Here is a 13283-nt window from a genome sequence, read left to right as displayed (position 1 = left end):
CACAAATGTATGCCCTTGACCTCTGTCCTGGAATGAAGGGGAAAGTCTGAGCAGTCTGTTACAAATCTACAGGGAACTATGACAAGTACACGAGGACACAGGCCAGGAAGGATGGGTCTGAGGACTCTTCATCTCCATTTGGGGGCAGCAATCTAATCTCGTCTCTTCACTTTACAAAGGAGTAGGTGGAGGCCCAGAGATGTCTAGTGACTTGCCTAAGGTTCACATCACCTCTCAGGACAGAACCTAGCTTTGCTGACTCCCTCTCACAGCTTTGTTCTGCTCACATCCAGTGCCGGCATGATTGCTGGTACCACCCGAGCATGGACTCTGACACCGTATGCACTCCCCTGGTGCACCCGTGCCTGGGAAAGAGGAGACCGGGGCCCCGTGGCATTCTTTTGAAGTCTAAGTACTGGTAAAGCTTAATGAAACCTACTAGACTCTAGCAAAATTCATTTCAAGTTAAACTTAATAAGAAGTTCAATTAAGTTCCTACAGAATCAAGAATCATACGAACTCTTTTCCTCTGTCCTCATTTGTCCCCACTGTAGATGGAGTTTTTCTAACAAAGAATTTAACCTGCCCTAAAGGCAAATTCATGTCCCAATACACCAGGGAGAGCACCTGTGTTAAACTCCAGAAGTTCAAAAGTCTGTGTACCCCAATGTTGAAAAGTGGGGGTCGGTGGGGAGCTAGTGCCTATAAAGCCCAGGGGATGGGGACAGGAAAGGATTTGCTGAACATAAAACTGCGTCCCTCTCCTGTGAGGGACCAGACGGGGCAGAAAGAAGAGGACATGGGTTTCCGAATACAGGGACCTGCATTCAAACCCTGGCCCTGGCGTCCCACCGGCCGTTTTGAACTGTAGCTTCCTAAGCTGGGGCTGGCAGCCACCTTGAGGATTATGCTGATGACATAACCTATGGGGCAAGATTCCAAATCCAGCACCTGCACCTGCACCTGCAGGAAACAGGAGGGTACTATCATTCCCAAGGGCCTCTGCCCAGTGATTGCCCAGGGACCATCCGAGAAGGGGGACGTGTCACAATTCTTGATCTCAGTGGGGCTCAGGGACACGTGGGGGGTCCCCCACGACTTGCTCAAGAATATAGTTCACAGAAAGGCCGCTAGGCTCCAAGCAGGAAGAATGGCTGCAAAGATGGTAGTTCTTCCGGGTGGACTCCTTCCTCTCGGCCTCCTGGTGAAAGCTCTGAACCACTGGCAGGAGGGTAATTGAGATGGCTCTTGAATTGGGGGGGCGAGGACAGGTTCTGAAGGCAGAGAGACACGGAGCCTGAGGTTCTTGCCTCTGTCACTTCATACCACATGAAGTCAGGCCAGCTAAGGCTCACTCTTCCAGTCCACAGGATGGGAATCAAAATGGCGCCTTCCTTACAGGAGGTCTGCGTATGTTAGAAGAAATAACTTTCATCTGGCGACTCACAGAGTGGAGCGTGTTTGGAGGCTCCGTTCCAGAGCCTCTTGTCCCTGCTTCACTTTCTTTCCCTAGTACTTACTGACACGCTATTCTAGTTTATCTTCCTTACTGCCTGGTCTCCCCCAACAGAATGTTAGCCCTGAGGCCGGAGATCTGTCTCGTCCACTGCTCGATTCCCAGCTCCTGGAAATAGTGGTGGCACAGAGTAGGTGCCAGGAAATATATGTTGGGTGAGTGGCACCTAAGCAGAAAGGTTAGGACAGAGGGGTGCCGTGAATGCTCTAAGAGTGGCTACAGGGGGAAATGGCAGGAAGGCTATCTGTCCTCAGTATCCGGTAGGTCATCCAAGAGCACCACGAGTTCCTCTATGGGAGGAAGTCACTGTGTGACACCTCAGTGGCCTATCCAGTGTGTGCCAGGCGCTGGGAGGGCTGAGGCCAGGGAGGCCCTGTCCTGCCACTCAAGGCTCCAGGCTCAGGAGGGCCTCAAGGATTAGCTCTGCTCTCACCATCTCGAGATTCTGAACCGTTCTTTAACAAAGGCCCCTACCATCTTCCTACTGCACCGGGTGGGGGAACCTTTATGTACGTAAGTATATATACAACAAAGCTGGTCCCAAGGAAATACGAGAAGAGAAAAGCACATGGAGGAAGGAAAAGGAAGAGCCAGGAAATCACTACAGAAGCTGACCTCTGAAAGAGGTACAGGCAAAGAGCATCTGTTCAGAGTTTACAATAGTGAAAAGGCTCACGGAGTTATGATATTTAATTCTGCCAGTGACCCCACAAGCTGTGTAAGGTCTGGCCCACTGCCTGGTGAGGCGACAGATGACGGCAGTGGGGGACGGGGGGAGCCAAACCCAGGCCATCCCCTAAAGCCGAAGCTCAAGGAGGGAGATGCAGGGGCCAACAGAGGACAAGGCAGTCAAAGTCGGGGTGAATCCAAGAGATGCCAAGCCTGAAAGTGAGAACAAGCATGTGGGCGCTTACAAGAAAGAACGTGCCACTCACTGGCGTGAGGGTCAAGGCCTGCGGGCTCGCTGGTGCTCCTGACAACCCTGCGAGGATCTCGCAGTCACCATCACCTTTATGTAATGTACGCACAGGCTGAGACCAGTGGGTGGAATTCAGAGAAGGCCCAAGATCCCAACCCTGTCACAGGCACCCTGAGTGAGCCTCTATCCTGACGGGATGGGACAGATGTCCCCTTCAGGTGACACTGTATAGTGAAGGTAATGGTGATGGGACGGTCACTCCTGCGACGGCATTCCGTTACAAGAGTCCATGGCAGGGGCGCCTGGGTGGCTCAGTGGGTTAAAGAGTCCATGGCAACAGATCCTCCGGTTGGCCTTGAAGAAGCAAGCCACCAGGACCTCCACAGCTGCAGGAAAAGGAATTCTGCCAAGAACCATGTAAGCTTGGATGAGGACCTGAAGCTCTGGTGCGACCCTGGCCCTGGCCAATGCCTTGACTAAAGCCATGTAAGACCCCAAGTGGAGAGCCCAGCTGGACTATGTCCCAATTCTCAACCCTGGCGACTGTGAGGCCATGACCGGGAACTGTTTTGGACTCTCAGGTTTGGGCTAATTTGTTCCACGGCGACTGCTAACGGATACAGTGACCTGCCGCAGAACTGGGACACAGGGGACGCCTGACGCCCCTTGGAAGGACTTCAGCGGATGGACCATCCATAGGGACAAGAAAGTCCAGCCTAAGAAACCACTGAGAAAGGCGAATAGGAACCCTCACAGCATATAGGCATAAAAGACAGGTGCTGAATGGAGATGGGGAAGTGAGGACATGGGAGCTGCTGTGGGGGACAGAGGGAAGGTACAACCACACTCCAGGACAGCGGGGGCTTCTGAGGAATTCCAGGTCAAGATCCGAAGGGGAAGGGAACGTGGACAGAGAGGAGAGGTGCAGGGAGGTCACCGTTCAGCATGGACGCCACATAAAACAGAAGACAAAGTCCTGCGGCCTTGGCCCCATGTTTGTTTGGGGGAGGCACGAAAAATATTAAAAGAACTCTAATGAGCATTTTCATATGCTTGACTTGGGAACTCTGGATGGAAACAACAACAACAAAAAACATTCAGTCCAGAGCCACCCTCTGGAAACCATAGCCAGATTCTCTCCCCGGGGCCCTGCCTGGTGCACAGACGCATCCATCTCGTGCCAGACGGAGGCAGCTCCCAGGATGGCGAGGGAGCCGAGAGCCGCTGCCAGCGGAGCCGTCTGCTCACCGATTCCCACAGGCTGGGCGGCACAGCTTCCAGAAGGGGATTGCGGGAGGCCAGCGGCTGTCTGTCCGTGCGGAGCGCAGCGGGGAGAATGTGGAGAACCAGACCTCCTTCGCTCTGCATCAGTCGGCTTCGCTCTGGGCACGAGGTGATCAGCTCCTGTGAGGTCCCCAGGAAGGCCTTCCGAGAAACTGTCTGAATCACAACACTGACCTTGGGGAGTGTGCCCGAGGCTGTCTGCATCCCACAGGGCTGCAGCTGGGAAAAGGATGGGGCTGCTCCAGGTCACAGAGTGTCCCTGGTGGCGGCCCAGGGGCCCAGCGTGACAGAGTGGACACTGCATCCGCAGGAAGTCCAGCTAAGTCTGGGCTGTGAACTGACACGAATGTGAATATCTCACGGGGACCAAACGTCACGATGGCTCTTTCAGCCTGTTGTGGGCCGGGCTCCGTGCAAGGAGCCCCGACTCAGCCCCTCCACCACCCTATTAGGTGCGAGTTGTATGTGTTTGACAGACGGAATGAAAGAGACCCACAGAAGTGTATTAAGGCACAGAGGCAAAGGAGCTCAGCGGCTCAGGTAGGAGCCAGACTGTGAACATACGCCTGCCTGTGTCCAAACCCCCACTGTCTCCTCCACACCTCACTCTCTCATGAGGGACACACTGTACTGCAGGGCCAGGACAAAGCTAACATACTGCAGCAGCTGAAATGTCATGCCCAAGCAGGGAACTAAAGCCCCGTCCCTAAGGGGAGTGCCGCTGCCGGTGAGGGATGGGACAAAAGCACGTGCACCTGCCATGTAGGGTGGAGCCACGTGGCCCACAGAGGGGAGCCAAGGGCTTCCCACCAGAGAGAAGGAAGTTACACGTCTGGGGGCAGGACCACTGAGCTGACTGGGCAGGAAATGGAACTGGTTTCAAGAAAGAGCCTGGCCAGGGAGTGTGATGAACACAACCCATGCAAGAGTGGGGCGGCGGTGCGGAGAGGATGGGGCAGCCACGGAGGGGGAAGGTGGAGAGCAGGCAAGATGGGACCAGAGCAAGAGGCACAGGGGCGCTCTGAGACCGTGTCCATCTGACGGTGGGGATAGAAACCTGAGTGGGAAGGAGGGTGGCCTGGATAACAACTGACACAGGACAGGGGAGGGATAAGGACCTGAGCTATGGGGCCACCAGGGGAAACTGGGGAAGAGGAGTAGCTGAGGCCCAGAAGACCCGCCCATGTGATTCAGCCATTTCCTGGCCATGGCTGAGTCAAAAAGAACTACCGAAAGATGAAAGCTCTCAATGAAGGGTGGACAGAGGAGAGCGGGGAAAGGAGTATCCTGCTAGCTCCAGGCTTCCTGCCTACCAGCAACTATCCAGAACCAATCTGAAGCATGGAGAAATCCCCTCTTCCCCAGACAAGCAAACACAATGGACTATTCCATTACTACTTCTTCTAGAAGCCTGGACAGCAAAGGCTTGAAAATGCAAATCAACACATGGCCGTGAATGAGTTGCAGTCAAAGCTTAAACCAGAATTTCTCCTGCGTGGCTACAACACTTAGAAAGCAGGATGGTGTTGTCTGCCTAAAAATGGGGGGGTCAATGTCAAGGTGGGGGAAGAGGGACTAAGAGGGGAACCCAAGAGGATAAGCTCAGAGCCCAGATTCCCAGCTCCAGGACAGGGTCTCCCAGCGTTCACAAGGTCATGGGGGGAGGCCTGCTGGGGGCAGTGATGAGGGATTCCCATGGTCAGCACACATCCAGGGGACACCACCCAAAGTCAGCAGGGCTCCTCAGTCCTGGTCCTGGCACCGGTCTCCAGAATGCCGGTGTCGGGGCATCCCATGACAAACACAGGTGTGGGAGGCAACAAAGGCCTCGCTTCAAATTTAGTACCTGCCACGTGCAACCTTGGGCCTCAGGCTTCTCCCCTGTAAACTGGGAAAAAAACCCCTCCTGGCACAGCTGAGAGGAGTGAATATGGCAATATGCAGAGGTGACTTCCCCCCACCTTGTGAGCTCCCAACTGTGCAGAGGGATGTGAGTACCCTGGCTGCCAGGGTACTCACATTTGCACATCACTGCTACTTGTGAGTTCTGAAATGAAATAATTCCATTTGGACTATGCTGTCCACTAAGTAAGGGCAGTTTGGGAAAAAAAAAAATTAGTTCTTTGCCCAAAGACAATCTAAGTGAGACAGCTAAATACCTTCTCCTGGGCATAAGCCCTGCGAAGGGGAGGCCTCAGGGATAGAAGAAACTCCCACTCCAGGGGAGTACTGGAGGGAGGCTTGGAGCAGGAGATGCACTTGTAGAAGCAGCCCCCCTCGTGGCCTCCATGGTGGTCAGCAAGCCCTTCTTCCAGCACTTCCTCCCCCAAAGAGCCTCCAGAGAGTGGATTTCCACTTCCTCCCCTCTTTGCCTCCACCCAGAGAGCCAAGCTCGAAAACACAAAACACAGCCCGTGACTGCCCCCACTTGGGAGTCTGGCTGATTCCAGCCTTCAAGCCCTGACCCAGACCCCGAGCAACCCAACACCCCAGGGACAGGGAAAATCCGTCATCATCCCCAAAGTCATCATCCCCAAGGTATCGTTAAAATGAGGACCCAGCCCCTGAAATAAGACCTCTCTGATTTTTCCGGGCCATTATTTCCCTATACGTAAAATCTTTACAAATACTGTATGCCACAATAAAAGTGAGTGTCTTCCCTCCTTTTGCCCAAAGACATGAATATTCAAAGACCCGTGAGTTTAACCAGAGAACATCCTGCTCTCAATAATGAATGGTGGACCCCAGTTTCTGAACATACATTCCCTTTCCCAATTGGTGTTCTTCTTCCTCACAAGATGAAACAGATTCCCCCCACCCCCGCAAAGAACAATATCCTTGAAACTCCATTTACTTTTTTAGACTCTAAGAATCTGAATTTAAGACTGGTGCCTTAGGGTACAACACATTATATAATACGAATATATTATGTAATGGAGAACTAAATCTTCCGTAAACAAAATACCCAAAAGAAGGCCTTCGTTTTTGGCAAAGAAAAATAAAAATGCCCTTGGGGTCTGCTAGTGACTACAGCAGCTGAGGACTATAGCCTGAGGAATTATTTTTCAGGGAGCATCTCACAAGATTTCACACAGGCATACACACAAAAAACCCAAAAATACAAAACAAAAAAACCCCACCTTGAACCCAGGGGGTGGGACATCTATTTCAAACCAGCAACGTGCTTACCGCAGGACACTGTAGCAAAAGCTGGGTGGAAAAGCGAGAGCACGAGACAAAGAGTATTTTTTCAGAAAGGTACAATCTGGAAGGAAGTCTCTACAGATGTTCAAAGCAGGGAACTGAGGAGGGCGGTGGAATCCTGGCAATGACCTTCCTTCTTTTTGAAATGTTATACAACGTTATGAAAGCTCCTGATGGTTAAACATGTTCACGCACGTGGACGTGCTACCGTTGTACATGCTTGCGGTGTGATTTTTAAAGCTCTCACTGAACGCACTGGTGTATCCTCTCTTCCGAGGATTCTCCCTTCCAGAAAGGAACAAGAGTCTTTCAACCTGCTTAGGAGAAAGACTCAGGAACGAAAATCGAGGCCGCTTACCTGAGGTTTACCTTTCGCTCTTCATCGCTGCCAGCCTCCAACTACGGAGAAAGAAAGACAGTGTCACACCACAGATGCCACTAGCAACGAGGCTCACACACAGACACAAGTCTCACGTTTTCTGCTCTGATGCCTGACAGAGATACAGATGTCCAGGAAACCTGGCTCTGTCCACAAGGTCGCACCCTTTCCTCAGCAACCCTGCTCCACCCACCCTTGTCCTGCTGAGAACTTTCCATGGAGGGATTTTTCAGGTTTCCCAATCTTTATCCACATACCTTCCGCAGTGTCCCGCACTGATTCCTGTTCACTGGACACTCCTACCTGGCCCTGCTCACCCACACGCTCATCTCAACTTTCCAGTGTGGTTTGCGATCTCACCCTGTTTTGTTTTGTTTTTTTTTTTTAAGATTTTATTTATTTGCTGGAGAGCCAGCGAACGCAAGCAGGGGGAGCATCAGGCAGAGGGAGAAGCAGGCTCTCTGCTCAGCAGGGAGCCCAATGTGGGGCTCCATCCCAAGACCCTGGGATCATGACCTGAGCCTAAGGCAGATGCTTAACTCACTCAGCTACCAAGGCGCCCCCTCACCCTGTTTTTTTTAACGGGGGGGGGGGCTGATGTTTTAAGAAGAATCTATTTCCTCCTTCAAGCCAGGTAATAGCTGAGTGATCAATATCATTTTCAGCTCCAACACATGAGTTTAAAAAAAAAAAAGAAAAAAGAAAAATCATTCTGGGCAAGCCTTTCACCATGGAAGGGGGCCAGGAGCAGCCTGTCTGTCTGTGGGTCTCAAAAGCTCTTGGTGGTTCCCAAAAAGGCTTAAATGTTTAACATAAAACTTTCTAGGCTATAGGTTTATTTATATAAGCAAAAGAAACGGACATTTAATATTTTCTAAAAGTTTAAAGGCCAAGAGGGTTAGAATCTAAAAGTCACAGGGACTTAAGCGCCAATTGCAATTTTTCTTTTTTTTCTTTTTTGCTTTCAATGAGAAAACTGAAATAAGAAAACACCCCCGCCCCCCAACAACTCTGCACCGCTGGGACCTGGCATGTTTTGATGTTCCACAGAGGAACCCATTGAAGAGGAAAGAGAAACCTGGAAAGCAGCGATCCTTGGGAGAGATGCAAGGCTGAATGAGGACAGAGACCAGGCAGGAGTCTGCAGTAATGGGAAAAGGGTGAGGAGCTCACGCGGGAAGGGGCCTGCGGAGCAAGGGACACAGAGCCGGGGGGCAGTCCCACAATGAAGAAAGAGGGGGACAGCGGAGAGTCCCAGGGTCCCTAAATGTTACGAAGATACTCTATGTGCAGCGGCGGGCACTGGTGGCCAGTCACTTGGTTTTCTCACGCGCCCTACCCCAGGGGCAAAGGAGAAACGGAACCCATGAGGTGAGGCTGTGCTGACCACAGGGCCATGAGCTTCTGTCCCTGAGTGCAGCACAAACAACTCAGACAACCACTTAGAAGACAATGCTGGATCTAACCCAGGGGTCTTCAACTGGGGATGATTTTTCTCAATAGGGGGGTATTGGGCCATGTCTGGAGCCTTTTTCGAGAGGACGCTACTGGCATCTTAGGGGTGGAGGACAGGGTTACATTAAATATGCCACAATGCCCAAGACAACACCCCCCCCCCACCTCCAACGACCAACGACTGTGAACTGTCTAGCCCCAGCATGAGCAGTGGCAAGGCTGAGAAACCCTGATCCTGACCTAACCCCAACACCTCACATCCGACCCCTCCTCTGTGTCCCACCTCCCTCTGGCCAAAAAAAGACTCTGGAGATCTGCCCATAAAAATGAGTCACCTTGAACATTTGTCAAAAATAACAATGTTCCAATCCATTCCTGAAAGTTATTGATTTATTTACTGTGGGGCGTTCTGCTTGTTCTCGCAAAGGAATGAGATAAGATTAACAGTAAAGTGACATAAATGAGATAATTAAAGATGGGGTGGGGGCAGGGAGAAAAAACTGAGAGGAGAGCTGCTTTGCTGGGCGGGCTGATCTCCCTCTCTGTTCCCACGCTAAACCGGCTGAGTCAGCTGAGTCAGCCGGGCTGTCTGACTCAGGGGAAGAGGTGCATTTCGAGGAGAGAGAAAGTGAGTTAGGGGTACAGGCCTCAAAAAGACATTTAATTCTTGCTCATTCTCTAGGATTCCCGGAAATGAAATGGAGGCAACATGCAGTCAGTTTTCCTAGGGAAGCAAGGTATACATGCCCAAGGACACACATAGGAGGGAAGCCGGCCCTTTCACAGGAACTGAGGTCCAGGGAAGGTCAGACCTGAGGCACAGATGGCCTCGTCTCCTGAGTTCACATGCACGTGCCTGCTCTCTCCATACGTCTTGCCCCACCCCATCGGAAAGCAAGCCTCGTCTTCTAGGGAACATCCCAACCTCGGCTAGTTCACTGGGCAACTAATGCTGCTCCTCTATTAACAGCCAATCAAATGGGGCCAAGGTGCCTGGGTGGCTCAGTGGGTCGAGCCTCTGCCTTCGGCTCAGGTCATGATCCTGGGGTCCTGGAATCGAGTCCCATTTCAGACTCTCTGCTCAGTCTGCTTCTCCCACCCTGTCCCTGCTTGTGTTCTCTCCCTCAAATAAATAAAATCTTTTGGGGAAAAAAAAGGTGGCTGAGTTTTATTCTCATGTTTACTGGGTCCCTGGCACTTGGTAAAAGTAATGCTCTATATAATAATTTGAAATGTGTCTCATAGAGACAACCCAAATGTCCAACAAACATGTGATACATCCACCGAATGGAATATTATTTCGCAATAAAAAGGAATGAAGTATTGATCTGTGCTACATGGATGAACCCTGTAGACATCATGCTAAGCGGCAAAAGCCAGAAACAAAGGGTCACATATTGTAGGATTGTGATCATATGAAATGTCCGGAACGGGCATTTCTATGAGGACAGCAAGAAGATCAGTGGGAACCTAGAGTTTGGTGAGAGCAGGGTAGGGGTGCTGAGAAGGGGGCTGCAGGTGGTGGCTAAGGGGCACGTGGCTTCTTTTTCAAAGTGATGAAGACTTCTGGCACCCGGCCGTGGGGACAGCTGCACAACCTTGTGAAGGTACCAAAAGTCGCTGAATCATATACTGAGGAATGGTGAATGGATGATCCGTGAATTATAGCTCAGCTGAAAGATAACATGAAATTTTAAAAAATGTGTCTCTGACAGGAAAAGATCAGGTGTGAGCTACGCAGGGAACATGGAGTTTAGAATCCGAAACCAAGGCTGAGGGCCCTGTGTACAAGCCCTTACTGGAGTCCAACCATCGCCTCATTTCACTGTTGAGAAGGCAGTCTGAGATCAAGTGCAAGGAAGCTCTCTATAGACTGCAAACTGGTGGTAATCACAGTGATGGAGGAGAACAGGTATCTGTGTGGTGAGGAAAAGAGCCACTGTAGCCTCAAGTCTCAGCTGCAGGCAACTGGCCACCAGTGTCCTTTTCTCTGCACTTGACTCGCAGAGGAAGGATGAGGAGAATCCTGTCTGCAGACAAGGTAACTCACGAATGGCCTCTCCAGGAAAGGAGGGTGTTGGGGGGGGGGGATCCACCCTTACCGCCACTCTGAAAATGTTCCAGAGTCTCCTAACAAAATCAGGCAGAAGAGCCACCCGGGCCTGCAGGACAAATAGGCCTGCACCAAAACCAGTTCCTCTTCTCTCACACAAACCTTTCCATGTTATCCGTGTTATCCTCCCCCACAGAGAAGGGGCTTGAATGGCTTAGAGCTGCCAGGCCACTTCCTGGGCCTGCAGGCCCCTCCTCCAGCCTTCTCTCCCTTCTCCAAACACTTCCCAATTTCCTCCTCCAGCTTCTCTGTCTTCAGGCCAACTCTCAGCCTTGCCATGGATAGGAGTTGAGACCAGAGGCCATAAACAGTTCTCCAAGAGAAGGTAGGAGAGTGGGGGATGAGAGAGTCAGCCCTATAGTACCCTGAGGCCCCAAGTGCAGCCCAGGCCAACCGCCCACTCAGAAGACCCATTCCCCAGTCTACCCCAGATCGAGGAGGCGGCCCACAGAGGCCTGATGGCAGAGAGAGACACAGAAACCGGCAGGGTGCAGCGATGTGTTCTCAGTCACCAAAATGCAACCCTGCAACCACAGTAAACCCTAGAATCGCCCCCAGCCACACAGCCAGATAAACACAAACATGCAGTCTCAAAGGATATCACAAAAAGGAAGATCCAGACTCACACAAAGACAAGACACCCAGTCACAGGGCGCCCTGAGCTCACTCAGTCACTGTCACACAGTGACACGGGCACCCGACAGGCCAGCCACTCACACCAAGAGGCAGACCTCCAGGGGCATGCAGTCCAGGGAAACAATCTCAAACATTCACAGGGGCACCCCCGGGGGCCCTCTGTCACAGCATCAGGCAGGCACGGTTCCCAGGAGACAGGCCACAGTCACACACAAACTCACATACAGTCAGGCACACGGGGAGAGGGCCTAGACCAACCCCAGGACCACAGATCTCACAACCAGCATCTCCCAGTCACCCGTTAGGAGTCCCAGGGGCACAGCCAGTTTCCCACACTGTCACCCCCAGACGGGGATCAGTCACACACACAGCTACCCCCAGACAGAGGTCACAGCCGCAGTACAGTCTCGCGGAAAGTCACACCCCACACAGAGGTCACAGCTGCACACACAGTCACCCCAGACGGGGTGACACTCTCCGTCCCCCGCACAGTAACCCAGGCCGACCGCCCAGGCAGGGTCGCAGCGCGGGGCCCCTCCCCCGCAGGCCCGGACGCCCCCCGCCCCGCACTCGCGGCCCAGGCCTGGAGCGGCGGCTTCTCAGCCGAGCCGGGGCCGTGGGCCCGGGGCTCACCTCGCTGTTGCTGGCCGAGGAGGAGGCGGCGCTGGGCGTGGGCGAGCGCTGCAGGGTCACCAGGGCCATGGCTGCGATGCGGCGCAAGGGCGCCGCCGAGGCCTCGGGCTAGAACCTCCGCCACCGCCGCCGCCGCCCGGGCCGGGCCCGGGGCGCTCCAGCAGCCGCGCGCGGGCGGCCGGGCCGAGCCGGGCCGGGCCCGCCCCTCCCCCTCGGCGTCCGCTTTCCCCGCCCGCCCCCCCGCCGCCTCCAGCCTCCAGCCTCCCGCCTCCTGCCTCCCGCGCCGGCGCGCGCCGGGCCCCCTGGGGCGTGGGGAGCGGGGAGGCGGGGCGCCGGGCGGCGCGCGTGCGCGGCGCGGGAGCCCGAAGCGGCGGCTGCGGCGGACGGCAGGAGGCCCCGGGCGGGCCGTCACGTCCCACCCCGCACGCTCAGCACGCACGCCCCCGCCCGCGCCCCCGGACCCTCGAGCCTGGGGACCGGGGTCGCGGCCCCCCGCGAGCACGTCTGCCCCGGGAGACCCGCCAGCAGCGCGGACCGGGAAACCGAGGTTCGACTACTGCGCAGGCAGGGTGACGCAGGGTCCAGGAAATAAACTCCCAGACCGGCAGTCTGTAGAAATTCATTCATTTGTGCAATGCTGAGCACCTTCTAAGTGTCAGGCACGGAAGAGTCAACAGTGTGCCAGAGAGAATGGGCCCGTCTTCAGGGATTTTACAGGAGTGAATCCAATTGCTAGGCACGTTTAAAAGTTATTTTGCTACTATTTTTTGTATGAATCTTATGTGGCCATAAACCCAGCCAACTCCCTGGGAAATCAGAGAAGGCTTTTCTGAGAAAAGAGCATTTGCTCCGAGGCCTGACGGAAGAGCAGGATTAACGGGTGACTGGAGGGCTGGGAGCCCTGGGGCTTGAGGGGGAACGTGGCCTGCACAAAAGCCCGGAAACTGGGAGGAGGCTGTTTGTCGATCAGGGGCCAGGGCCTCATGAGGGAAGCAAGAAAAGATGGCACATCGAGGTGCGCTCTAGGAAGCTCTAGGCTCCCGGGTAGGGAATGGACTGTGTGGTAGAGGGTTTAAAGCAGACCAGGGAAGGGGCTGCGGCGACCCTCTTGGGTAGATGTGACCAGTATGGGGATGAAGAGGTG

At 53.7% G+C, this 13283-nt stretch overlaps 1 protein-coding gene across 1 annotated transcript in view; it reads right to left on the bottom strand.

Moving 5' to 3' along the window:
• The window catches only part of SSH1 (slingshot protein phosphatase 1), a 59545-nt gene extending 47212 nt beyond the window's left edge, over window positions 1-12333 (bottom strand). Inside the window, exons 1-2 of the mRNA XM_045076733.1 lie at window positions 12140-12333; window positions 7282-7322 (exon numbers count right to left, since the gene is read on the bottom strand). Coding sequence (XP_044932668.1) covers window positions 7282-7322; window positions 12140-12208 — 110 coding nt within the window. The 5' untranslated portion in view covers window positions 12209-12333. The remainder of the gene's footprint in view (window positions 1-7281; window positions 7323-12139) is intronic.
• Window positions 12334-13283: the final 950 nt, after the last annotated feature.

Source organism: Mustela putorius, unplaced genomic scaffold, assembly GCF_011764305.1.
Source record: "Mustela putorius furo isolate JIRA1106 unplaced genomic scaffold, ASM1176430v1.1 tig00000193_pilon_pilon_pilon, whole genome shotgun sequence".
Taxonomy (NCBI): domain Eukaryota; kingdom Metazoa; phylum Chordata; class Mammalia; order Carnivora; family Mustelidae; genus Mustela; species Mustela putorius.
This window is presented reverse-complemented; position numbering and strand designations above follow the sequence as displayed.